The 27,333-nt window shown below is 32.4% G+C and overlaps 1 protein-coding gene across 1 annotated transcript; it reads left to right on the forward strand.

The window, feature by feature from the left end:
* The first annotated feature begins 741 nt into the window (after nt 1–741).
* LOC114305615 (tryptophan aminotransferase-related protein 3) lies at nt 742–16,302 on the forward strand. Its single transcript, XM_028250725.2, is given in 6 exon segments — nt 742–1,138; nt 4,417–4,711; nt 5,429–5,727; nt 14,858–15,128; nt 15,130–15,142; nt 15,763–16,302. Coding segments are annotated over 6 exon segments (1,410 nt in total). The 5' UTR covers nt 742–833; the 3' UTR covers nt 15,990–16,302.
* The last annotated feature ends 11,031 nt before the right edge of the window (nt 16,303–27,333 follow it).

Below are 27,333 nucleotides of genomic sequence, written 5' to 3' on the forward strand. Positions count from 1 at the left end.
CAGACCGTTACACTTGTAAAACCGGACCAGAACCAAACCGAAAAAACGGTTCGGTTTCGGTTTGGTTTACGGTTCCAAAAATTTCTATTTACAAGAATAAATTGTTAATATTAGCAAAATAATTACTCAAACTAATTACATTTAACTCATGATAAAAACTAATAATATTAAGGCATTACTTAATACTACATATCTATACTGTCATAATATTATTAAAATTATAAAAAACCAATTAATAAAAATAAAACTTGATATTATATATATATCTTTTAAAATTCGATTCGGTTCGGTTCGAACCACAGTTTTTTCATAAAATTCATTAACCGAACCGTTTTTACGGTTCTCACATTTCTTAATCCGAAACCGAACCAATTCTTAATAGAACCGAACCAAACTGTATGATTCGGTCTGGTTCAGTCCGAATTACCGGTTTGAACGGATTTTTAAACGGTCCTACACATACCAATGTATGTACAGTTCATGGTAACTGTTTTTGAATTAAAATTCTCTGTAATAATTTTTGTTTGAATAATATTACAATAGTAACTTGATGGTAGTTTAAATCCCAAAATACAGTCAATTGACAGTTTAAGTATTTAACCAATCATGAATCTAAAAATTATTGTAAATAATCTTTTGTGAATCTTGATCATGATGACCACATAGATGAGGAATCCAAACATGGTTATACCTTATCTGTGTGGCATACAAATACCATTGGCCCATTTTTTGTTTTATTTTATTTCATTTATTTTGTCCACTCATACGTAAGGGGGAGGGGGGGGGGACCAAACTAAACTCCATAGCTCCCCATTTTCCTTGGAATCATAAACATGGCTAAGATCCAAAGCTCCATTTATGGAGTATTTTTTGTGTTTCCTGTGATTCTTAATCTCTACTGTTTCATAAATCTGCATGATGTGGGTGGTGGTGTGGGTGGGAAGGGGAAGCAGCTGAGTTGGACCCAAAAAGCAGCAGAAGAGGCAGAGGCAGTGGCAGCAGTGTCATGCTCTGGGCATGGCAGAGCTTATTTGGATGGTTTCTCTGTTGATGGAAAGCCTATTTGTGAGTGCAACACTTGCTTTGGAGGCCCTGATTGCTCTGAATTCTCCCCTGCTTGTGTTGCTGATGCTGACAGGTTGGTTACTCCTCTCTCTCTCTCTCTCTCTCTCTCTCTCTAACACACACACAGCTTGGCCCAGTGGTGATTCATTGGACGGAGTTTTGGTATTGATTTACAGAGTATACAATCAAGACAGTGAAAATTTGGTATTGATTTTATAAGTGAAAATAAAGTAGTGTTTTAAAACTTGGCCTTATTTGGTGGTGGTGGTCGAATGGGATAGTGGCGGTGGAGGTGGAGAGTGGTGGTCTTGATGGTGATGGTTGTAATGGAGTGATGATAATTGTGGTGTGTGGTGGTCATAGAAGCAATAGTGATGGTGGTGTTGGTGGGATGATTACAATACACCCTAATAGTAATAATTTAAGTAAAATAGATTATGTAAAAATTAAATAATTTAAAATTTTTGTCTATTTTAATATATGCTTAAAATTTGAAGTGATAGAATTTTGATATTTTAAGAGATTTTATTAATTTCACTGTATGTATGTATTTTAAGTATTGAATTGAGTCATTAAAATATTTATGAAATATAGATATTCTAAAAATACTATCGTATGAGTGCTAGGTATGTGAAAAACATATTCAGTACGTTAAATATTTTGAGTACGACTCGGATACAAGAAGGGTATGTTTTGGGTACGATTGTAGGTATTTCGGGGTACAAATGTAGCTTTCTTTAAAATATAAAGATAATGAAACAAAAATAGTGATTATTTTTAAAAAAATCAAAAATATAGGATATTTTTACAATAATAAAAAATATAAAAAAAATTTTGGCAATTGATTTTTTAGTAGTTATATGTCATGTGCTACTATAAATTGTAAAAATATATTCTTTTATAAACTCACCCGATTATACCTATAGCGTACACATACTTGCATCCATACCCACATCATGCTTCCTAGTCAAACACTCATTTAGTTCAATCTAAATTCCTCTCTTTCAGCTAAAATTTTGTCTATTCGTTGATTTTTTTTTTTTTTATGGTAAGTAATATTATAACCAAAATGAAGTTCAATACACATCATTGCAGCGAGCACAAAGATAAACAGAAACAAACTGCTCCCACTAAAAAGAAACAAAACAAACCCTACAAAAAAACATAAAACAACTTTCACAACAAAGAAGATTCAAAATTTCCCTAGCACTGTTCAGGTTATGAAGCTTCTCTTTTGAGTTTTCTTTTGTTTTCCTCCGTAATAATCTCCCTATTACTAGGGTCACTTGGAGATTGACTCTCTCTATTGTTGAGGATATTCAATTGGCACAACTTTTGACTTGATTCGTCATTCCCTAACTCTCCCAATTCACAAGATTCAAGGGCATCAAAGACATTAGATATAGAGGGGCCAAAAGAGTGTGTTCCTCTCTCATCTCTGTTGTTGAGATTTGCACACCAAGTCTCCCATTTTTCTTCTTCACCATTTCCTAATTAGTTGGAATTTGTATTTTAGTCTCCTTGACTCTCCACTCTTGTTTGAAAGAGGGAGGATTCAATGTCTTTGGCTTTTGAGGGCACATTTTGAGGACACAAATTAGTGGTATGACCAAATGTTTTACAAACATATGTTTGGTTTGGTTTTGAGAGTAGTTTTTAAAAATTATTTTGGGGAGCGAGTTTAGAAATTTTTTTGATTTGTTTGGTTGTGTATTTTGAAAGTAATTTTGGAGTTTGGAAGTTTGGAATTATTTGATATTTTGTTATAATTGAGTACATGTGTGTGAAAGAAAAAGTGATCGAGAAGGACAGAGGAGAAAGAAAAAGTGATTGATTGATGTGTAAGAGAGAGAAAGTGATTTTAGAAATTGTTTTGAAAAAATTACAAACCAAACAAGTTTTTTAGAAATTTAATCTCATATAGGTCACCATAACCAAGATTTATTTTAAAAGACTCAAAGATCTCTTTATTTGCTAGCACTTCAATGCATATTCTCGCAAACATAAGGCTGCTTCTGTTGAAAGTAAGCACATCCAAATAAAGAGGAGTTCCCATGATGCTAGCAATGAAACCCAAACCCTCTTCAGTCCAAAGCACCAAAGGAATATTATACAACTTCACCCACAACGACACACTTGAAAATTCACATTTTGTTAATTTTACTCCAGATTACCATTTTTTAACAACAATCAATCTAGCCTCAACGTAATGGGTGCCATCTTCCAAAATTTTGTCCATGACCTCTTCATTTTTTACTTTATAAAAAAAAACCAATATGGAGATAACATCCTCAAGAAAATTTATCTAAAGTTTCTCTGCCTAAGTTTTCACATAATGAAAGAGAATATTTTATCAATGAAGTATCCAATCAAGGCATTTCAAGATGGAAATAACCTTTTGTAGAGATCTCAATAGGGATATTGTACATGTCATCTACTAAGTTCTCAATCTGATACACGCACCTATTTTGCACTTCAATCTTGACACCTTATTAATCTTTTCTTTAACTAAAGAACTCCAAGATTGTGGAGACTAACCTGACATAGCTAGTGTATCACCATCAAGACAATCACCCTTGTCAGATCATATCTAGTTCCACTAAATCACCATTTTTACAAGCTCCCACATTTTCATCACCCTTTATTTGCTTGGTGTCCATTACATCTCTCCTTTGATTATCCTCACTAAGGGAGCCAAGTTTACTTGACATCACCATTTCATTTGACACCAACAGGGACACAATGGCCAAATGTGGTCACTGTTCAAGATCAGTTAGCACTCTATTTGATGTGTTCCATACTTTAGGTGCTTGAATACCTCCAATGTCTTGCTACTTTGATGATTGCTCAATTGAAGTTTGCATTTCCTCAAACAACTGCAATTGTGGTGTACCAAGATTTCCTCACAAACAAAGACCTACACTATCACACTCGATTGAGCTATCCTCTTGAGCAATTCTCTAGAATCAAATTGCAACAACCCAAACTATTTCCCCAAGAGAGATGTTATATATGCCCTAATTCCTACTACATGGACTCGGGTATAGGTGTTAGATGTGAATATATGAATATCTCTGAGCTATGAGAACACTGGAAAAAAAGTAAATATATATATATTTATTTCTTAATATATTAATTTAACTTTTTAGGGTAAAATAATGTTTACATTTTGTTAAGAGTATTTCATTTCATGCATAATATGACAATTTTACACATAATTTTATGATAAATTCGAGTAGCCAAATATTTTGGTTATCACATGTTTACCCTAATTTTTTGTTGTTTTTTATGTCGAAATTTTTTATTTGTTTTTTTGATTAACATATCTTAATGTATTATTGTTGAGTGCAGTGGGGATCCTCTATTCTTGGAGCCCTTCTGGATGGAACATGCAGCTAGCAGTGCCCTAGTAGTTGTAGGGTGGCATCGAATGAGCTACACATTCAATGATCACTCTTTCATCTCACGCAACCTTGAGAATCACATCCGAAAAGTACACTCCATTGCCAAGAACGCTATTACAGATGGAAGGTACATTCTATTCGGTGGTGGCTCAACCCAACTCCTGAGTGCTGCAGTTTATGCCCTTTCTCCAGAGAATTCATCGTCCCCAGCAAGAGTAGTAGCTTCAATCCCTTATTTCCCTGTTTGTGCCCATACCTGGTTTAGGTTTTTATTACCGCTCATTTGTTTTGATGGAAAAACATATAACAAATTTTTTTTTTTTTTAACGTTTGAAATGACGAAAAATGAAAATCCAAGAAAAAAAGTTTTCGTGATGAACAAAAAACAAGCTAATTTTGATGGAAAATGTTTTGAACTTTTAAAAGATGGAAATTTTCTTCTAATTTTGATAGAAAATGTTTTGAAACTTTTGAAAGATTGAAATTTTTTTTTTCCGAACTGAACTATTACCAATGCAACTAAGCTACTTCCATAATCACCACCTCTATCATCACTGTTGCCACCGTCACCTCATTATCACATCCACCACCACCTCACTGCCACCACTATCGCATCCCCCACCACTTCCACCCATCACCCCCAACCCCTCTACCTCACTGCCACCACTGCCATCATCACTACCACCTCCACCTCATTATCACCCCCACCACCAACCACCACCATTTGTAACCCTAAATCACACTACCATTACCATCACCACCACCATCATTAACCCTAAACCCTGCCACCACCAGTAACTCTAAACCTTACCACAGTATATTATTTTCAAGATCATAATAAAAAACATTTACAAAAAATATTTTCTGCCAAAACAGAGGAGGGTAAATTTATAAACTGCTACATCGGTATAATTCTAATCAATTCAAATTTTGTTATGTTTTTTTTGTTTTTGTCATAGCTTTATGAAACTCAAACAGACTACTTCAACTCAGTGAATTTTGAGTTTGAAGGAGATGCATCCTCGTGGATGAACACTCCTTCATCAGATAGCTCCATTAATGTAATTGAGTTTGTGACTTCTCCAAACAACCCTGATGGTCTCTTCAAAAAACCTACTATCCAAGGCTCAACCGTTAAGGCAATTTACGATCATGCCTATTATTGGCCCCATTTTACACCAATTCCAGCTCCGGCGGATGGAGATCTCATGATTTTCACAATTTCTAAGCTCACTGGCCATGCTGGCAGTCGATTCGGGTAATAACAACAATCACTACCCCTCTTGTGCACTTTTCTTTTGACAAAGTTGACTTTTTTGACTCATTAGTAGTGATGTGTGTCTTGAATTCTGAAAAATCTACAAATTCTTGAGATATTGATTTATAATTATATTTTAATTTTTAAACAATAAATAATAATCTCAATCAAATAATTAAAGATAAATCGATATAACGATTTAACATGAAAAAATCACAACTGGAATGTCTCCAATTGTGATAAAAAATAAAAACAAATCATAAGCTAAAGCCACAAAATAATCTACTAAGAAGACAAAAAAGAAAAGGAATTACACAAGTATGCCCTCAATTACCAAGCGAATCCATGTCCAAATTGAACTGACCCAGATGTGCCTCTTCCAGCACCGTTTTCACCTTGAAATTGTCTTGCCCAACGTTGAATCTATAATGCTAATGTCGAATCCACAACAATGAATCACTCTGAAATCTACCAAAACTTCAAACTCAAATTTCTCAAAATCTACCAAAGAACGACTTTCTCTTTTGTGAATAAAAGAAAACAAATAAACCCCTTGATGATATTGATATGAAATTTATGGATCCATTGATCACTTTTAAATCATCAAGAAAACACTCATAAAGCACCCTCCAATATAAAACACTTTATTTTTTCCTTTCTCACTGAAAATTTGGACGGCTCAAACCCTAAAAATAGCAAACTGCACATTTTATAGTAAATTAAATCGCAAAGACCGCTCGAGCAGTGTGAGTAAAGACGGTGCAAAACATATAGCTTGATCGCTCAAGCGCAACTTGTTGGAAAAAATGGTTGTTATAGGCTTATTTTGGGCCGACTTTGAGCTCAAAATTGAGTGGGCCCCGAACATCGTTTGGGGTGGATCCGAAGAGGTGAAGTGTTCCTTGCCGCGTGGCAAGTCACACGGTAAAGACGGTTCATCAAAACCATTTATGAGTGAATGGGAACATGACGTCGTTTTCTGGTTCGTGGAATGGGAAATTTAAGGAAGTAAATTTGGGTTTCTTGTAATGGGTTGTCCCACATTGAAACTTTAAGAGAGCTTGTGTATGTATATAAGCTCTAGACTACAACACTTGGATTGGGCCCCAATGGGCACCCTAAGTTTGTAGAAGGGAGGAGTTATGGACAAAATAAACCTTAACCCAAACCACCACAAGCACATGCCGCCGTCCGACCTTGCTGGGTGTGGGTCGGGTCGAATTTAAATTTTTGTCCAAACAAACCTTTTCCCACAACAGATTTTTTTGTCCAAACAAACCTTTTCCCACAACAGATTTTTCAGTCCAAACAGTTTTTCAAACTGTTCAAAACCGGACAGATACATAACTGTCAAGACAGTTTCAAATCTGGACAGTTTTATTACAAATCTGTTTGAATTTTAAATGATATTTGTTCAATTCAAAACAGCACCTGTTCACTTCCACAAAGCACCTGTTCGGGTCAAATTTATTGCCTATAAATACAGCCATGTTCCAACAGTCTTGGACATCCGAAAATCAATCTGAAAATCCCATCTTGTGCTGTCCAACTTTTATCTTTGGTGCATTGTTCTTCATATTAATTTTAGTTTAAATTTCAGAAAGTTAGAACACAGGTTTGGTTCGTCGTTCAATTTGTTTTGGAGTGCTACTACAAATTGGTTAAGATCATTGTATCCTGCGAGATAGACGCCACTCAACCGTAAGCACCGTAGCGGGGCGAATCTGTCTTAAGGACAGAGTGTCACACACTCGACTTGGTCTTTTATTTTTCATTTGGTTCGACAAAATAAATTTTGTAAGTTTTATTTTATTTTGTTTGAATTAGTTTTAATTTATTTTATTTATACAAAAGATTGTTCCAACAATCTTAAGGCAGATTTGAATTATTCTGTTTATAGAATTTTTCGTTTGTTTCCCTTTTTCTTTCTTCTCTTACAAAAAATTATTTTCTGTGGATTTACAATATAATATTCTGGTTGGAAAAATAAATAGTGATTATATGCTATTTGACAGCTAGTAGTAATATACTGTCTATTTTCTTTGACAACTAGTAGTAATATACTGGTGTCATTAACAATTCAGAATATTTATTTGTGGAATTTGGTCAGAAATTAATTTTGGTTTTCTTAATTTATTTCTGAGTGTTCATTAATTAAAAAATTATGTTTCAGTTTTTTTTTTAATTATTGAAGTGTTACAGAAATTTAATTTTCTGTGTAGAATTAATTTGGTTAAATAAAATTTTATTTTATTTCCAACTTAATTGAAAAATAAAAGTTACATTTTTGTTTCTTTTATTTTTACTGAATTTAATTCTATGAATTTGGATTAATTTTCTGTGTAGTATAAATTTTAATTCTAATTTTGTTTTATAATTTAGAATTAATGGCTACTGAAACAAATGCTCAAACAAGTACTACTGTGGTGGCTGCAATTGCGCCAACCCCCTCTCTTGTTGTGACAGTACCAGTAAATCACGGTGAGAAGCCAGAGAAGTTCTTAGGAACTGATTTTAAAAGATGGCAACATAAAATGTTGTTCTATCTTACAACTCTTAACCTGGCTCGTTTCCTCCGTGAGGATACTCTTATTTTGAAAGAGGATGAAACCGACTGGCAAGTGGTTGCTGCGGTTGATGCCTGGAAATATGCCGATTTCCTTTGCCGGAAAATAGGATGAAACCGACCGGCAAGTGGTTGCTGCGGTTGATGCCTGGAAATATGCCGATTTCCTTTGCCGGAACTATATCTTGAACGGCCTTGACAACACATTATACAACGTCTATAGTCCTATCAAGACAGCAAAGGAACTTTGGAAGTCTTTGGAGAAAAAATACAAAACGGAAGATACCGGCTCAAAGAAATTTGTGATTGGCAAATTCCTGGACTTTGTGATGGTTGATTCTAAAACTGTGTTCAGCCAAGTTCAAGATGTCCAACTCATTTTGCATGACATTCATTCAGAAGGCATGTTTCTCAGTGAATCCTTCCAAGTTGCAGCCTTAATTGAGAAATTACCACAAGGCTGGAAGGAATTCAAGAACTACCTCAAACAGAAGCGTAAAGAAATGTCTTTGGAAGAATTAATTGTGCGTTTGAGGATAGAGGAGGACAACCGCAATTCTGAAAAATGGGCTGGTAAGCATCTTATGGAGTCTAAGGCAAATATGGTGGAACATGCTTCAAAAACCAAGAAACGAAAGTCTTCTGGAGAAAGTTCATCTCAAGGCTCTAAAGGGGGGAAAATAAAAAGTACAAGTTTAATGGCAAATGTTACATCTATGACAAAGAGGGACATCGGGCCAAAGATTGCCGTAGCAAAGGCAAAAACAAAAGAAGAACAAGCAAGAAGCCTGCTTAAGCCCATATGACCGAAGTGGACAATATTTCCAATGGTGTAGATGACATCAATCTTTCTGCTGTTGTTTCTGAGGCAAATCTTGTCGAAAATCCTAAAGAATGGTGGGTGGACACTAGTGCTACTCGCCATATCTGTGCTGACAAAAAGATGTTCACATCTTATTCTACAGTAGACAATGGTGAACAACTTTTTATGGGCAACTCCTCAACTTCCAAAGTTGAAGGACAAGGGCAGATTGTTCTGAAGATGACATCTAGAAAGGAACTCACTCTCAACAATGTGCTGCATGTACCAGACATTCGCAAGAATCTTGTTTCCGGATCTTTGTTGCGTAAGAATGGGTTTAGGCTAGTGTTTGAGAGTGATAAATTTGTACTTACTAAGAATGGGATGTATGTAGGAAAAGGTTACATGTCTGATGGCCTTTTCAAGATGAATATAATGACCGTTGTACCCTCAGTTATTAATAAAAATACATATTTTTCTTATTTACTTGAGTCTTCAAATTTATGGCATGGTAGACTAGGATATGTTAATTATGGATCTTTACGTAGATTAATTAATATGGAATGTTTACCTAAATTTGATATTGATTCAAATCATAAATGTGAAATTTGTGTTGAAGCAAAATTATCTAAATCTCATTTTCATTCAATTGAAAGAAGTACGAAACCACTTGAATTAATTCATAGTGACATTTTTTATTTTAAATCAATTCAAACCAGAGGTGGGAAAAAATATCTTATCACTTTCATAGATGACTATACTAGATATAGTTATGTTTATTTAATTCGAACCAAGAATGAAACTTTGGAAACTTTCATTCAATATAAGAATGAAGTTGAAAATCAACTTGGTGAGAAAATCAAAAAACTAAGAAGTGATAGAGGTGGTGAATATGAATCACCTTTTGGTGAGTTTTGTAAAGAACATGGAATAATTCATCAAACCACCGCTCCTTACTCACCTTAGCAAAATGGAATTGCTGAAAGGAAAAAATAAGACTTTAAAAGAAATGATGAATGTCATGTTAATAAGTTCTGGATTACCTCAGAACTTGTGGGGGGAAGCAATACTTTCTGCTAATTATATACTTAATAAAGTACCCCGAAAGAAAGTGAATCAAACACCTTATGAAATGTGGCATGGAAGAGTACCATCCTACAAATACTTAAAAGTGTGGGGGTGTTTGGCTAAAGTGGCTATTCCTAGTCCTAAAAAGACTAAGATATGTCCTAAGACCATTGATTGCATTTTCATTGGTTATGCTAAGAATAGTAGTGCATATCGGTTTTTGATTCATAAATCAGAACATATTGAAATGCATGTAAATACTATTATTGAGTCTCGGAATGCATCATTCTTTGAACATGTATTTCCAAATAAGACTGGACAAGAGACTAGTAGTAATAAAAGATCTCATGATGCTATTACTAGTCAGGATCAAGAACATGAACATGATCAAGAGCAAGAGCTAGATCAAAATGAAGAAGAGGAACTTAGACGTAGTAAACGTGCTAGAACCTCAAAATCTTTTGGTCTAGATTTTCTAACATATTTATTAGAAAATGAGCCTTTAACTTTTAAAGAGGCTATGTCCAGTCCTGAAGCTCCTTTATGGAAAGAAGCTGTCAATAGTGAAGTTGAATCCATCTTGCAAAATCACACTTGGGAATTGGTGGATTTGCCACCAGGTTGTAAACCTCTTGGGTACAAGTGGATTTTCAAAAGAAGAATGAAAGCGGATGGATCAATTGACAAATACAAGGCAAGACTTGTGGTCAAAGGTTTTAGACAAAAAGAAGGTCTTGATTATTTTGACACATACTCACCAGTTACTAGAATAACATCCATTAGAATACTAATTGCCATTGCATCTCTATACAATCTAGAAATTCATCAAATGGGTGTGAAAACCGCTTTCTTAAATAGTGAGTTAGATGAAGAAATTTACATGGAACAACCAGAAGGGTTTTCTGTTCCAAGAAAAGAAAAGAAAGTGTGTAAATTGGTTAAATCATTATATGGTTTAAAACAAGCGCCAAAGCAATGGCATGAAAAATTTGACAAGGCAATGATGTCAAATGGTTTTAAAGTTAATGAATGTGACAAATGTGTTTATATTAAAAACACAGACAAAGGTTATGTCATTGTATGTCTTTATGTAGATGATATGCTCATCATAGGTAGTAATAATGATATATTAAAACTACCAAGAAAATGTTGAATAAACATTTTGACATGAAAGACATGGGTATTGCTAATGTAATTCTTGGTATGAAAATTACCAAAACATCAGAAGGTTATGCTTTATCACAATCTCATTATATTGAGAAAATACTTGACAAATTCAGCAAAGATGATGATCATCTTGCTAGAACACCTGTAGATGTTAATTTGTTTCCATATAAGAATGTACAGAAAAATATTTCTCAATTAGAGTAGGCCCAAATTATTGGAAGCTTAATGTACTTGATGAACTGCAATCGCCCAGATATAGCTTATGCAGTAAGTAAATTAAGTAGATATACGAGTAATCTGGGAGTAGAACACTGGAAAGCAATTATAAGGGCTCTAAGATATCTCTGATTTACTCGTAGCATTGGGCTGAATTATACCAGATATCCAGCAGTACTTGAAGGTTACTGTGATGCAAATTGGATATTGGATACTAAAGACTCAAAGCCCACCAGTGGGTATGTTTTTACTCTTGGTGGAGCGGCTGTATCTTGGAAATCTTCCAAACAGACTTACGTTGCCAGGCCTACTATGGAATCTGAATTCATAGCTTTAGATACAGCTGGGGAAGAAGTAGAATGGCTTCGCCACTTCTTTGAAGGTATTCCAATATGGCCAAAACCGGTGCCTGTTATATGCATACATTGTGATAGTCAATCAGCAATAGGTAGAGCACAAAGTCATATATGTATAACGGTAAGTCACGACACATTCGTCGTCGACATAACACCGTAAGACAACTACTCTCTAATAGAATTATTTCCATTGAATATGTGAAGTCTAAAGACAACATAACGGATCCACTAACCAAAGGGTTAGCAAGAGAGTTAGTTGAGAATTCGTCAAGGGGAATGGAACTTAAGCCTATTAAATAAGAGTTACCACAATGGCAACCCAACCTAGTTAACTGGAGATCCCAAGATCTAGGTTCAAAGGGACAACCGAGTTGTGATTGACTCAGAAGGATCACTGGGGAGTCTAACTCCTATCCATTTCTATGATGAACTAGTGATGTCTATAGCATTTTGGGTTAAGTAAAATTTTAATGATTCTTATATCTAGGTAAACGTAGTGGAGTATGGTAAGATACTCTTCATAAGAATCACCTATGTGAATGAGAAATAGGCCGGTTCTATGAGATTTGTGAAGGGCTACAATTCTCTAGAGCACTCATGAAAGACCAAGTTGTTCAGGGCCAAAATGAACACAATAGTGAGAACTAAACTGTGTCTGGGGATATACTGTGTGAGTTCTATTGTCTTGGTTTACACAAACGGCTGAACAGTTCAAGGCATCATGTTCACTGGTTAGCTAGTAAATCCGATAGTGTCTCACAAGGAAAGGTTCAAAGCCAAAAGCTACCTATCCTTTGCAGAATATTTCCAATTTCTGTACTCTCTGTAATTAGATCATGTTGTTGCATTTTCTCTCCATCAAATTCCATTCATGTGGGGGATTGTTGGAAAAAATGGTTATTATAGGCTTATTTTAGGCCGACTTCGAGCCCAAAATTGAGTGGGCCCCGAACATCATTTGGGGTGGATCCGAAGAGGTGAAGTGTTCCTTGTTGCGTGGCAAGTCACACGGTGAAGCCGGTTTGTCAAAACCATTTATGAGTAAATGGGAACATGACGTCGTTTTCGGGTTCGTGAAATGAGAAATTTAAGGAAGTAAATGTGGGTTTCTTGTAATGGGTTGTCCCACATTGAAACTTTAAGAGAGCTTATGTATGTATATAAGCTCTAGACTACAACACTTGGGTTGGGCCCCAAGGGGCACCCCAAGTTTGTAGAAGGGAGGAGTTATGGACAAAGTAAACCTTAACCCAAACCACCACACACGCGCGCGCTGCCGTCCGTCTGGCCGAGCCGTGCCGGGTGTGGGTCGGGTCGGTTCTTCTATTAATTTTTTAGACAAAATTCATTTGAATTTTTTCAAAATTATTGCTGGAATTTAATTCAAATTTAAATTTAAATTTTTGTCCAAACAAACCTTTTCCCACAACAGATTTTTCAGTCCAACCAGTTTTTCAAACTGTTCAAAATCGGACAGATACATAACTGTCAAGATAGTTTCAAATCTGGACAGTTTTATTACAAATCTGTTTGAATTTTGAATGCTATATGTTCAATTCAAAACAGCACCTGTTCACTTCCACAAAGCACCTGTTCGGGTCAAATTTATTGCCTATAAATACAGCCATGTTCCAACAGTCTTGGATATTCGAAAATTAGTCTGAAAATCCCATCTTGTGCTGTCCAACTTTTATCTTTGGTGCATTGTTCTTCATATTAGTTTAGTTTAAATTTCAGAGAGTTAGAACACAGGTTTGGTTCGCCGTTCAATTTGTTTTGGAGTGCTACTACAAATTGGTTAAGATCATTGTATGGTGGGGGATAAACGCCACTCAACAGTAAGTACCATAACGGGGCGAATCTGTCTTAAGGACAGAGTGTCACACACTTGACTTGGTCTTTTATTTTTCATTTGGTTCGACAAAATAAATTTTGTAAGTTTTATTTTATTTTGTTTGAATTAGTTTCAATTCATTTTATTTACACAGAAGATTGTTCCAACACAACTTTCATAGCTCGAGCGATAAAAAAAAATTTCCAGAAGTTCAGGTACTTTGCAAAAGTACTGGATGCTCCTATTCACCGCTCGAGCGCCCCATACATTGTCAGGAAGTGGCAAACATGAAAGGCCCCCAAGATCACAAACTTCTCTTCATAGATACAATTCAAGTTGGATTTACATCTAAACACTCACATCCTCACTAAACTATAAGAACAAATAAAATTACAACTGAAATAAATTTTATCAAACAAGATTGTCAATTACAAAAACTTAACAAATTCAACTCAAATTGTACTTATTACCTATTGACGATTAGCATGAGCCCCGACCAGTAGGTCTGACCCAACACTTTGTATTTGGCTATATTTTGACCAGATTTACAATTTTTTGGATCATTGTATTTAAGAGGTTGTTTCGGACGAGAGCTGATTCATTGTAAATTCTGAATTCAATGTTGGATATATGTGGTGATAGGCGGAGGACCGGTCCCTCCAAACTTTAGAAAAATGTCTATTATTATGTTTGGCCACGAAAATGAAAGAGAATGGTGAAGGGAAGTTGTATTAGCAAAGATAAAACTCAATCCCAGATATTACGTCCAGTAAGGGAGCACTTCAACCACGGGCCAAACCCTTGGTGTTAGAAAAATGCCTATTAGTCCCTATACTATTTTAGGTATTTATACAAGATATTATCATTTTGGCCCCTCTCAAATCTAAAATTTTTATCTAGCCCTCCGAAATCTAAATAATTTTACATTAGCCACCCTTAGCAAAACTCTTGGATCCGCCACTGTCTACATTCATAGTAAACCTCTGTCATCATCCTTCGTCCATAAAAGTAGGCTAATAGTTGAACCACGTAAATTCTATATATGTTTTTGTGTCTATTTTTGATTTGTCTTGCTCTCAATTTCACTTTCACCATAACAATTGCTATTCTCTTCTCTACAGGTGGGCAGTGGTGAAAGATGAGGGTGTGTACCAAAGAATGATGATGTACATGAGCCTATCTGAAATGGGAGTCTCTAGGGACACTCAGTTAAGAGCTCTCAAGCTTCTCAAAGTAGTTGTACAAGAAGGGAATGGAAAAGAAATCTTTGATTTTGCATACAAAACAATGAGGAATCGTTGGGGAAAATTGAGGCAGGTCATTTCAATGTCGAAACGTTTTTCCATCGAGGAAATTCCTCCACAATTCTGCATTTTTTCCCAGAAAGTCAGGGGACCTAACTCCAGGTATGATTCTCATTTTATTTTTTTCACTTTAATGTGAGAGAACTTGATTTTCTTTTCATCTAATAATATCTTTTGCAATGAGCTTAACCGGAATGCAAGTATAAAAGGAAAAGAAAAAGGATTGATATTAGAAAAAAGGGTAATTCTTAGTTTGTTTTCGACGTGAAAAAGAAAATAATTTTCATAAAAAAATATTCTTAATGTGTGGTTGAATTTGAAACTAATGTTAGTAATATTAGTGATAGTGACAGTGACAACGATGTAATGGTGGTGGTAGGGTGGTAGCAGAGGTGGAGATAGACATGTGAGACTAAGGGGCACATGCCTTTTACCTCTAATAAAAAAATATTTTTAATTTGTTGCTGTAAAGTTTTAAGTATTTTTCAAATTATGTGTACGTCCTCTTTCCTTTACTTTTTCTTGTCAAAATTCCTGTAATTTAAAATTTTAAATGCTAAATTATTCTTTTATAAATTTTATATCCACAGCCTCTCTCATTTTTCAAAAAACTCATTTCTTGTATTTCGTAGACAGAAACAAGAAATTAACAACATAATGAAACGATAAATTATGCAAAAAATTCCAATGCTAACAAAATTTTGAAATCATGGAATATGCAGCATATGCATGGGTGAAGTGTGAGAGGAAAGAAGATAAGGACTGTACTGCAGTGTTCCGGGCAGCCAATATCATAGGCCGGGAGGGCAGCCGGTTTGCTGCCAGAGACCGCCATGTACGGCTGAGCCTCCTCAAGAGTCAAGATGACTTTGACCAATTGATACATCGGTTGAGCAATTTAATCTCTGAGGAAGATGGTACTAGTAAAACTATGCGAAGAAGATCATAATATAATCAACACTTTTGTTGATTATTATCAGCACCTACTGTTGTATATAGATCAAGATCAAAATAAAAGGTCATGTCTATTGACCTTTCAAGTTACGAAAAATGTTTTGGAACTCTAAATAATGAACTCTAAGGGAGCTTTAATCAGTGGATCCATTCACTGATGTGATAGTTTGGTCTCTCTTTTTTTTCTTCAATGCCAGCTCATTAGAGTTGGGTTTAGAGCTCAATGTTTAGAGCTCTCTATCATTTCTGTTCAAGTTACAGAAGACAATCATTTTACTGGATTTTATGAAAAAATATATAATTTTATATATTTATAAGTCATAATAAGTAAGAAAAAGTATTTATTATATTGTATGTCATGTATATGAATATATTTAAAGACTAAGAAAATACTATGTAATATTAATTTCTAATATTTAGAGGAGAATGTCCACGTGGAAGCAGAAATTGTTCCATGTATATTAATCGAGAGATCAACGAATAATTAAGCTACACCGTTCCAAATCTACAAAAGAACAAACAGTTAATGCCACTTGACCAGCAGTTGCCTGCTGAAAGGCACTTCGATGATCAAGTTAAATAGCATATATCTAAATAAAGATGAATAAGTAAAAAGAATGGTTTTGACATACCTCCCTTAGATTTATCCCTATATAGGTTAACTTGTCACTCATTTTGTCTAATGAATTTTAGTCACCAATTTAATCCAATGAAAATAAGCAACTTGTATGACCCAAAACTTATTTGATACATGTATTGCATTGCAAGTTGTTATTTTATTATCTTAATTCTTATTCTACGTAGCCATTGGATGAGCCCCCCTCACATGGGTTAATTTTATCCCTCCACATTACAGGAAATATCATTTTAGTGAAAAATAGAATAAATAAATAAATATCGCTTTTTGCATTAATTTCATATTATTTTTTCTAATGCTCATTAAAATGATATTTTTTTTCTAAATAAAAATTTATATTACTTTTTCAAGTTATTTTATTTAAACTCGTAAGAACTCATATGTGTCTAGGTAATGCATATATGTTCTCCAAATGTCTAAAATGTGTCCAAATTTTTCTTTTAAAATAAAAAAATTATGTTGTGTTATGTTCAACACGAAATGCTACCTTAGAATAACTGTATGTGCTTTTGGTAGCTAAAAACTGGAGCCAACAAAGCATTTTTCATTCAATATATATTAATATATGCTTTTCGAATAGATGCACTATTTTTGGACAAAAGAATCTTCAAGCATGAATAAAATAATTTACCGGCACTTGGGCTAAATCCAATGAATAAGACACTCCAAATGAGAAGTGCATTGTGGCTCCACTCGCTAGGCAACCACCCTTAATTTACAACTAGATATCAAGATCAAGTAAAGAATTTAGGGAAACAACCCATATTTGAACGAGTTTATAGCCATGCTTGTTTTAATTCGATGGTGATGTGATTGTACCCATGTTTGCTTTAATTCGTAAATGATATGATTGGATTAATAATTCAGTGAGTCTTACATAAATCATATTTATTTTTTAATAATGCTATGAGTCTAATAGTCTCACGGGAATACGAATCCCCTCCAAGGGGTATTAGCAATCTCATTAAATTTGAGGTGAAAATACCATAATACCCTCATTTTACAAAAATATCAAAATTATCTTTTATACATTAAGAACTTTTTTATAAATTCATAAATTTAGGATATGTTTGGGAACATATTAAAATAGTCAAAAAAAAATCACTATCAAATAGTCAACTCTTCTCTTTATTTTTCTACACTTCTAAAACGCCAAAAAGTTAACTAAAATAATTAGTTCCCAAAACCACCTTTAATCTCAACCAACTAATTACTCTGAACCAACTAATAATTAGTATAAACCTAATTACCTAACTTCCTCACTCTTGTTCCAATACATTTTAGCCCATTTCCAACCCATTCAATTGGGCCGACCTGCACATAATCGGTCGACTAAAACGACCCGACTCATTCAACATAGGTTCACCAATTCACCGAGGAGGACAGCACAAATCTAAAGTCCAAACTTGGCCTATGGTTTTTAGCATCTGGGCTTACATAAATGGGCCTAGAAGAGTCAAAGCCCATAATTTTTACAATTTTAAATTATTTTTTTAATATACTTAAAGTCAAAAAAGTTTAATAATTTAGATGGTGCATATTTGTTATCTTCTTAGCCGTCCAAAGCTTGACAAACGACTCTGATTGGCTCTTGTGGTCCATCCACGTCATCAGGCTCATCAGTACGTGGCCCACACAACTTGTCCCATTGGGCAACACGTGTAAGGCCATTAGGGCGGCCAGGAAGTGTCCACTCTTGTGATCATGAGTGTTTGGTTACTGAGAAAGTAAATATATATAATCAAATTGATTGGTGTGTAAATAATAAATTAAAGGAATAAATAAATAAATAAAGTTACCAACTTTGGATGTTCGCACCGACTCGTGGCGTGTTGATTTCTACTTTTAGATTTCTTTAATGCGAATGTGTTGGCCAACGATCACCTCCATCATGTACCTTGTTTATTCTTATCTCATTTTATATTTTTCAATTTGAGATATTTCAAATACAAATAAAGTTTGTGTTTGTTTAAATTTCTAGAGATTTTTTTATTTTTTTTTTCTAAAAGCAAGTAATAATTTTATGGATAAATTACACGCACCTTCCCTATGGTTTGAAGAAAATATAATTAGTTTTATATTTTTTACATAACTATGCTGATCTCATTTTTAGTGTAGTTAAAACCACTAAAATTAATACAGAAGGTAAATAACACTAAGGAGTTGTTTGAGGTGTCCTAAATAAGTGCACTTTTTGTCTTTTTAGACTAAAAAATTGAGGAAGAAAATATGGATATTTTGGTTAACTTTTTGACTTTTCATGAAAAAATGTGTAATAAAAAATTATAAAAATTGATTTGTAGGGAAAAATTAGGATTGGGAGTTGTGCAACCGTAATTGTTGACTTTTGGTGAATAGTGTTAACTTTTTAACTTTTTAAGTAACTTTTTGACTTTTTAACTTTTTTGCAATATGCCAAACTTGGCCAAAAATAAATATAGATATATATATATACACTTTAATTGACCATAAATGATAATATTGTTTTTTCATTCATACAATTGATGAATTGTTGATGAAAAATGATTTAACTGTAATGTGAACTAAAATTTCAAGAGAGATCAATGTAATTACGTCAAATGTATGGGACTGGTTGTTTTTTCTACAAACCTCGGGGGAAATTAGTGTAATTTACCTTAGTTTTTTTTTTAAAAAAAAAAACTTTTTTTTGGTCAATTAGGAAAAATGAGAAGAAAAATGAAAATATATTTGTCAAAATTTTCATTTTTTTTTTTTTTGCTTAGTTGATAATAAAAAATAAGTAATTTTATTGTCCATACAGTTTCTACTCTTTGACATATTTACATCCAAACATAATCTGAGTCTTAAAATGTTGATTTAAGCACACTTATCTATTCAAAATTGTGAAGAAAAAAAAAAAAAAAAGTGCACTATACCAATATTTTTTACAATGGGGTCCGAATTGTATTTGCTTTTTTTTACCACTTTAATCTTACATAGAGAATTTTGTTTATGTCAATTAATAAAATTTTATATACAAATATCATAAGAATTAAATAATATTATTATGGTAATTTACCGGTTTCATGTATTTTTTTTTACAAATAAACGATATCATTTTGTAATGTATATGTATACTTTAAAGTAAAGGATAATATTTTAATATTACTTAGTAGTTTTAAATTTAATCATCCTTTGTTGACTTAATTCGTTTTATTGAGGTTAAAATCATGACAATATATCATTAGAAAGCAAAAAAAAAAAAAAAAAAGGTAAAAAGTCAGAGCATCTAAGAGCATTCACATTGAATGCGTTAGTCGAAATGTTTAGATCAGATGTTCATTTAACTACCAAGTGATTAACTTTTTTTTTTTCTCCTCCATTGTGAATGTGTTAACCATACTTTTTAGTATTGTAAGATGTTTGAATTTGTGCTAATTGTCCTCATCTTTTTAACATCTAACACAAGAAGAAAAGAGTGAATGAGAGGGAGAGAAAGGGCAGTGTTGAAAGTCCAGTGGGTACTTACTGCATTTTTATAATTTTTTTATTTATTTTATTCTTTACATATGTATATTTATGTACATTCAAGTGAACCACACTTTTATTTAACACGTATTTTAACGTTTTCATTGTAACACTTAACACGCAAAAATGAACTTCACTTTTATCATTATTTATCATATAACATATTTTAACATATAATTTTCACTATTAAGTTGAGATGCTACTGTGAGAGAGGTTCAAGACATCATTTTTCCATGTGAAAATGTAGGGTAAGTGGACCTATTATTTCATAACATTAATTTTTGTTTTTTTGAACAACATAGAGAAGTCCTTGAGTTTGTCAACCATTTGCTTACTAAGGGAAGGCCTTTGCACAAAGTAAGCATGACATGCATGTCTTGTGTTGATTCTAACACCAACTCAACATATTAAGAAAAACAATAATAAATAAATAATAGTAACAAATAATAATGACTCCAAAATTATCTACTTTTGGAGTTTATGGTGCTAATTTGGTTGATCATTTCATTGTAAAATCTAGACATATGCTTAATCATTTACCCATTAGAAATAGTGAAGTAATATGTGTTTATTGTAAATCTTTATGTAATATTAACCTCTAGCCAGTGTTTAGATTTTAGATTTGTGTAAAAAATTTGTGAACGTAAGATAAATAAATAAATATTATTATTTTTTCTTCTATGAAATCCCTTTCCCCTGGTGAGATTATTCCTAATGTTAATTACAAAATAAAGCATTAGGGATTGTTAAATTAGCAAAATTTTCGGATAAATTACACTTATTCCCTTTATGTTAGTCCTTTTTTTTTTCTTTTTCTTTTTTTTTTTGCCTTTGAAGTTTTATTTTTTTTCTTACTTTGACTTTTCATGTTTTAAGTTTTTCTCAATTTATTTTAAAAACTAACTTATATCTAAAATTAAACAAGAATGACACATTAACGGCCACTTGATAGAAAAATATTTTATTAAATATATAACTCATACATCTGACGCAAACTTAAACTCCAATATGATAATATATATTTTAAGGTAGCATTTTCTGTCTAATTTTGAACAAAAAATAATTTTAAAAATAAATTAAGAAAAATTTGAAATATGAATGGTCTAAGTAAAACAAGAACAACTTCAAAACCCAAAGAACAAAAAAAAATAAATAAATAAATAAACAAACAAACAAACAAATATAAAATGGATAAAATATAATTTATTCAACATTTTCCGATAATTCCATAATCCTTCATTTTTACATTTGAGTTATGTTATACAAATATATAAATTTACAAATTATTCTTAAATCCACTAAATTTTTCATGCTCATTTTTCGTTGTGGATATAACAATTCAGTGAAAAGAAAAAGAAAAAAAAACACAATAATAATAGTAAAGTTTATAAACATTAATAATTAATATTCTAAACTTTTCTAGCTATACATAAAAAAATAAAAATAAAAAATTCTAAACCTCACTGACCAATATGTCCCCTTTCTAATTCACAACATTACACTCAAAATGAGATGCTAATTTAATTTGGATAAATTACAAACATATATTTATGAGATTTACTTAAATTATAAATTATTTTTTGTGATTTTAAAAATTATATTATGCCTTTAAGGTTTTTAATTTTATAACAAATAGGTCTTTTTATTAATAAATCATTAAGTTAATTAACAGTTTTTAATAATGTTAAAATTTTATTTTAATTAATAATCCAGATAATTTTATTATTATATAAATGAACAGTTAGAAATTTCACTTTTTAATTTATTGTGTTAAATAAAAAATTATGACAAAGAGATATTTATAATTTTTTAAATCATAAGGGATAATTTGTATTTTAAGTAAATCTTAAATGTTGCAATTTACCCATTTAATTTAACGGTAATGATACATTCTACTAAAAGTGGTGCTCTAAAGCACCACTAATGAGTTGGCAAACACTTTAACCAAAAAAAAAAATACATAAGACATAAGCAGTAAGTCTCGTCCACTGTCGCATCACTCTTGTAGTGGTCTCAAGTATTATTGTTAATTTAAAACCCGACATGCCATCATTACATACATGTATGATGATGATAAAAACAACACACATACATAACCTTCATCACATGTTTAAATACATATTATATCTCTCCATAGTGGGACCCACAAAAGAGGAGAGTGGGCAAGTGGACAGAAGAAGATCACGGACTGCCTCTGTAAGAAGATATAATCCTGGTAGGAGGACGTGCCACGTGTCGGTTCGGCCAGATCCAAAGTCCGAAACCCAATTTGAGGTGAGTGCGTGTGTATATACAGATACTTCTGTATCTATAGTTGAGCGATTATTGGTGACACGTCATTATCGGGTCGGGTGGGGCTGCCATGTCCGAGTTAGTGCGATCCGGTTTTCCAAAAGAGCAAGCAAAATATCTTAAAACGACGCCGTGTGGTTCGTCGACGAGTAGATATTTATGAATCTGCCCGTGAAAGCTGCCCGTAAATTCTTAGCCACCGAATCGAGACACGTGTTGGTTTTCAATGGTGTGATAGTCTACTGGCATCTGCCCCGGTTTTTTTTTTTTTTCGTGTCGGAGTTTTGGATCACCCACTTGGGGGAATCGTTCGCTTCGTGCTCTATTCTTTTGCCTCCATGTTTGACCTTGTTTTAAAGCCACGTTTGGATTAAGGGGTGTTTTGGAAAGATGATTAAAGATTAAGGGTTGATTTGAGATGTTTTAAATAAATATATTTTTTGAGTTTTTGTAAAAAAAAATATGTAAAAAAGTATAAAGTAGATATTGATTGATGTGACCTAAAAAAAATATATTTATGCAAAAAAGTACACTTAAGCCATTTTTTCTTTTTTTAACTTTTTTGATTTTTTTTGTGTGAGAAGTAATATGACTCAAAATAAATTAAAACTTAATTTTATATTTTTTTTTATGATGTTCCTAAAAGGCCCCTAAATGGTTTTTTTTTCTACCACATTTTTTTAACTTGATATTCAAATTTGTAATTTTCTTTTACGAATTTTAGTTTGAGTTTTTAACTTTTTATCAAAAATTATATAAAAAAGTTGTAAAACTCAAAATTCAAGTAAAATTTAATTTTGTAAATGAATGAGATGTACATAAAGTAAGGTTGTTAAATGAATTAAATTATCCAAATTTAACTCGTCAAAAATTTATTTGAGATCAATTAAAAATAAATAAACTTAAACATATTTTAAAATTTATTAATTTTTTAAATTAAATTTCAACAATTGCTGTCCTCGATTCAACCAGAATACAAACATGTTGCATTTTCATATTTTCATAATTGCTTTTTCTATTTTGCCTAATTTGCAATTTTCTCAAAATAGAATCTGCCCCATTGCCACTTTTATGTAAGGGTCCCCAACTCATCATTATTTTTTGGTACACTATTTGCTCACTGTTTTACTTTATTTTGGCAGCACTACAAGAAAAATTACCTTTGGCGACTAAATTTTTAGTCGCCAAAGGTCCATTTTTAGTCGCTAAAAATCAAGTTTTGGGTTTCCCCGACTAAAACTTTTAGGCCCCGTTTGTTTTGGAAGATAGAATAGAGGGGATTGATAATGAGGGGATTAATAGTGAGGGGATTAATAGTGAGGGGATTAATAATGAGGAATTGTTAAATTATTTTTATATAAAATAATAAAACAAATAAAAAATATAAAAAATTAAGCATTATATTTAAAAAAAATTCCCAATATATAAAAAATAAAAAAATTTCTAATCCCCTCACTATTTTCTAATACCATCTCTACCTCCTCCTTACCAATCCCCCTTCCAAGGGTATTTCCTTACCAATCCCCCTTCCAAGGGTATTAGCAATACCAAGGGACTAATAGTCTCAAGGCTTTCTCTGCAAACAAACAGGGGCTTTAGTAATACCTTGGTATTACTAGTCCCAATACCCTCCCTATAGCCCAAAACAAACGGGGCCTTAGTCGCTGCCTTTGTCGCCAATAAATGGTCGCGGGAGGTATTGGCGACTAAAATCCCATTTTCTTGCTGTTTCTGAGTTTCGAACCGCAGCCATCCAACATTCCAAACCTTTAACAACACACTCCCTCCACTATGCCACTACACATCACATGAATATATATGAAATATATATTATTTATATAGTATATTGTCCGATATTAATACAAAACAATATTTATAAATATAATTATTTTTATTCAAATATAATTTATGTAAAAAATAAATGATTTATTAAAAAAAAAATTGGGCAACTTTTGGCGACTAAAATCAATTTTTAGTCGCCAATGCTATAATTATCGGCTACTAATTATTTTTTGTCGCTAAAAAATTAAGTTCCATTTAAAAATAAAGCAGTTTTGGCGACTAAATCTGTTTTTAGTCACCAAAAATGTCACTTTTGGCTACTAAACCTATTTTAGTCGGCAATTGTCAATTTTTAGCTACTAATTTTTTTTTGTAGCCAAAAACCTGCGCATTCAGCGACTAACCTGTTTTTCAGTCGCTAAAACCAGCACCTTTGGCTACTAAATTGTTTTAGTCGGCAAAAACCATCACTTTTGGCGACGAAAATTGTGTTAGTCGCTGAAACCCATATAATAGGCGACCAAACTGATTTTTAGTCGCCAATACATATACATTTGGCTACTAAATGGTTTTAGTCGCCAAAAGTCTTCATTTTTGGCGACTAAAATGGATTTAGTCGCCATTTGTGCAACTTTCAGCGACGAAATTTATTTTTTTAGTCGCCATTGGTGCTTTTTGTTGTAGTGCAGGTATGTTAAAGGTTGATTTTTAGTTTTTTTTTTTAAACGTATAAAAAAGAAAAGAAAGGTGATGTGATTAAAAAATGATAAAAATCTAAAAGCAAGCTTTTAACTCAGCCTCCGTTTGGGAAGTGGGTTGGCTTTTTGACTTTTTGACTTTTTTGACTATATGAGCCTGGGCTCAAAAGCTTACTTTGGAAAGGACTTTTGGCTTTTTGGCTTTTTTAATTTTTTTTTGAGAGAAAAGTGTAATGATTATGGGGTTGGATGGGATGTTTTATCTGTTATGACTCATGAGCCTATTCTGTCTTTTATGGCTCATTGAGCCAAAAAGCTCAATGAGCCATTGCCAAACCAACCCTCAATTATCAAAATAGGTCAATATATTTTTTAAAAAAATTATTCATTCTCCTAATTTTATTCCTCCAATTCCACCCTAATGATGTATAATTTTTTTTATTTTTTATTTTTTTTGGTCAACATTCTAGGAAGCTAGATTTGTTAGCTTATTAGTAAAATTATTGTACAGAAATGTATCACTTAAAGAAGTCGTTGCTGATCCATCAACTCGAACCCCTAACATTTCCTCGTTGTATCCTAAGGTGCGTTAGACGCCAACTTGCCACAAGGGCTTTGGCCTAATAATATAGAATTAGGAAGGGAGTGAGAGAGAGAGAGAGATCACTTCAGATAGGTCTTAGTCACCTCATTTAGAGTGGAATTAGGACGCCTCAATTAGGAGATGTAACATATTTCTATTTTTTATTTCAATATTATTGATTGGTCACATTTTTTTAATATTTTTTCATGTCCATAATAGGAGTGTGTTATACAATATAAACTTGAGGGTGGAAAACTTGAGTGAATTTCACAAATAATAATTATTTTAGAGCCTTGTTTGTGATTTAGAAAATCTAGTTAAACACACGCAAAAGAAAAATGAATTCGTGATAATTTTGACCCGTAGGTAAGTGCTATAGGATAACATGTTTCAATAGAAAGGGCATGTTTGAATTCCATTATGTTGCATCTGATCCTTGGATTTATGAATGGAAATTAAATAAATAAATTTTGCTTATCTCATTTTTTTTCTTCTTATATTTTATTCTCTCTCTATAAATTTACAAATTTTAATCTAAACATAGCGTAAGTAAGCTAATAGAGGAATCTTTAATTTAATTTCCTTCAACTTCTATGCAAAGGAAGTCATTAGGGAAATTGTTAGTGATGAATTACTTTTGAGATGCTTTAGATAAATATTATATTGTTTTTGCTCCAATTGTATATAATGGGTTAATAAATTGTTCTCTACCTTGTTTAAATTTAGAATTTTCCAAATAAAAAAGAAATAAAATTATAAATTCATATTCATTAACCAAATATTTATTTTTTTTGTGTGTAATAAATTGTTATTAAGAAAATAACTGATCATATGAAAATTTTAAAATAGGTTGATTTTTTGTCTATCAATAGGAGAGTAATTATATTATAAGAAATATTTACATTATCAAATAAATTACTAACCTCCAATAATTAAAAAATTAACAAAATTCAATAATTCCGATCAAGCCGCCAACCAAGCTAAGTCCAACAATTACCAAGTACAATCTTATAAAAACAGAAAAATAGCTAATTATCATAGAAAGTATTAAACTCTTATAAAAGAAAAAATAGGTTGATTAAAACGAGCCAATTGGTAGCCACTTATGTATATTTTTTGTCAAAGAGGCCAGGAGGGCCAATCATTGCAAATGATACAAAATTAATTATTTTTCTTCTATTATGTTGATTGTTAGCCTTCCCTGTGTTGTTGAAATATATTTGTACAATTCGGAATGTTACAACTATTAAAATATTATTTCTATTTCTTTTAGGAGAATATGAAACTGATTACTAATAATAAAATTCACATGTCTACTTATTTGTTTACTATCATCACTTTTTTGATTATTTTTCTAGTAACGATGAGTTTTTTGGTGACTTTGGAGTAAGATGCCACCGACAGTAGCTATGTTTTAAAACTTGAATAAGTGAGCGAACTGGAAAAAAAAAAAAAACGGGTAAATGAGTTACCAGTTTAACTATCGTGTTGAATGAGATTCGAACCGTGTCGTCATAATGATTTTATAAATATTTTATAATTTCAGATATATATTTATCAAATATATATGTTTATATAATTTTTATATTAATATTGTTTGTAAAAATATTAATTTTATATATTTTTGACAGAATTTATTTTAAATACAATAAATATTATATATCTCATATATATTAACAATGAATTATGGTGGCATAGGGAAAATTCATGTTCTCTTAGGTGGTATTTGTTTTGAGGGATTGAATCATGTGATTGGACTAATAATCTGTTATTTGGTTCAAAATTTTTACTCCGGACTATTAGTCCCAAATGTATTGGACTATTATGTCCCATGGGTAAGGCTACAAATGAACCGAGT

The sequence above is a fragment of the Camellia sinensis genome, chromosome 6 (genome assembly GCF_055761805.1).
Source record: "Camellia sinensis isolate YWXY chromosome 6, ASM5576180v1, whole genome shotgun sequence".
NCBI lineage: Eukaryota > Viridiplantae > Streptophyta > Magnoliopsida > Ericales > Theaceae > Camellia > Camellia sinensis.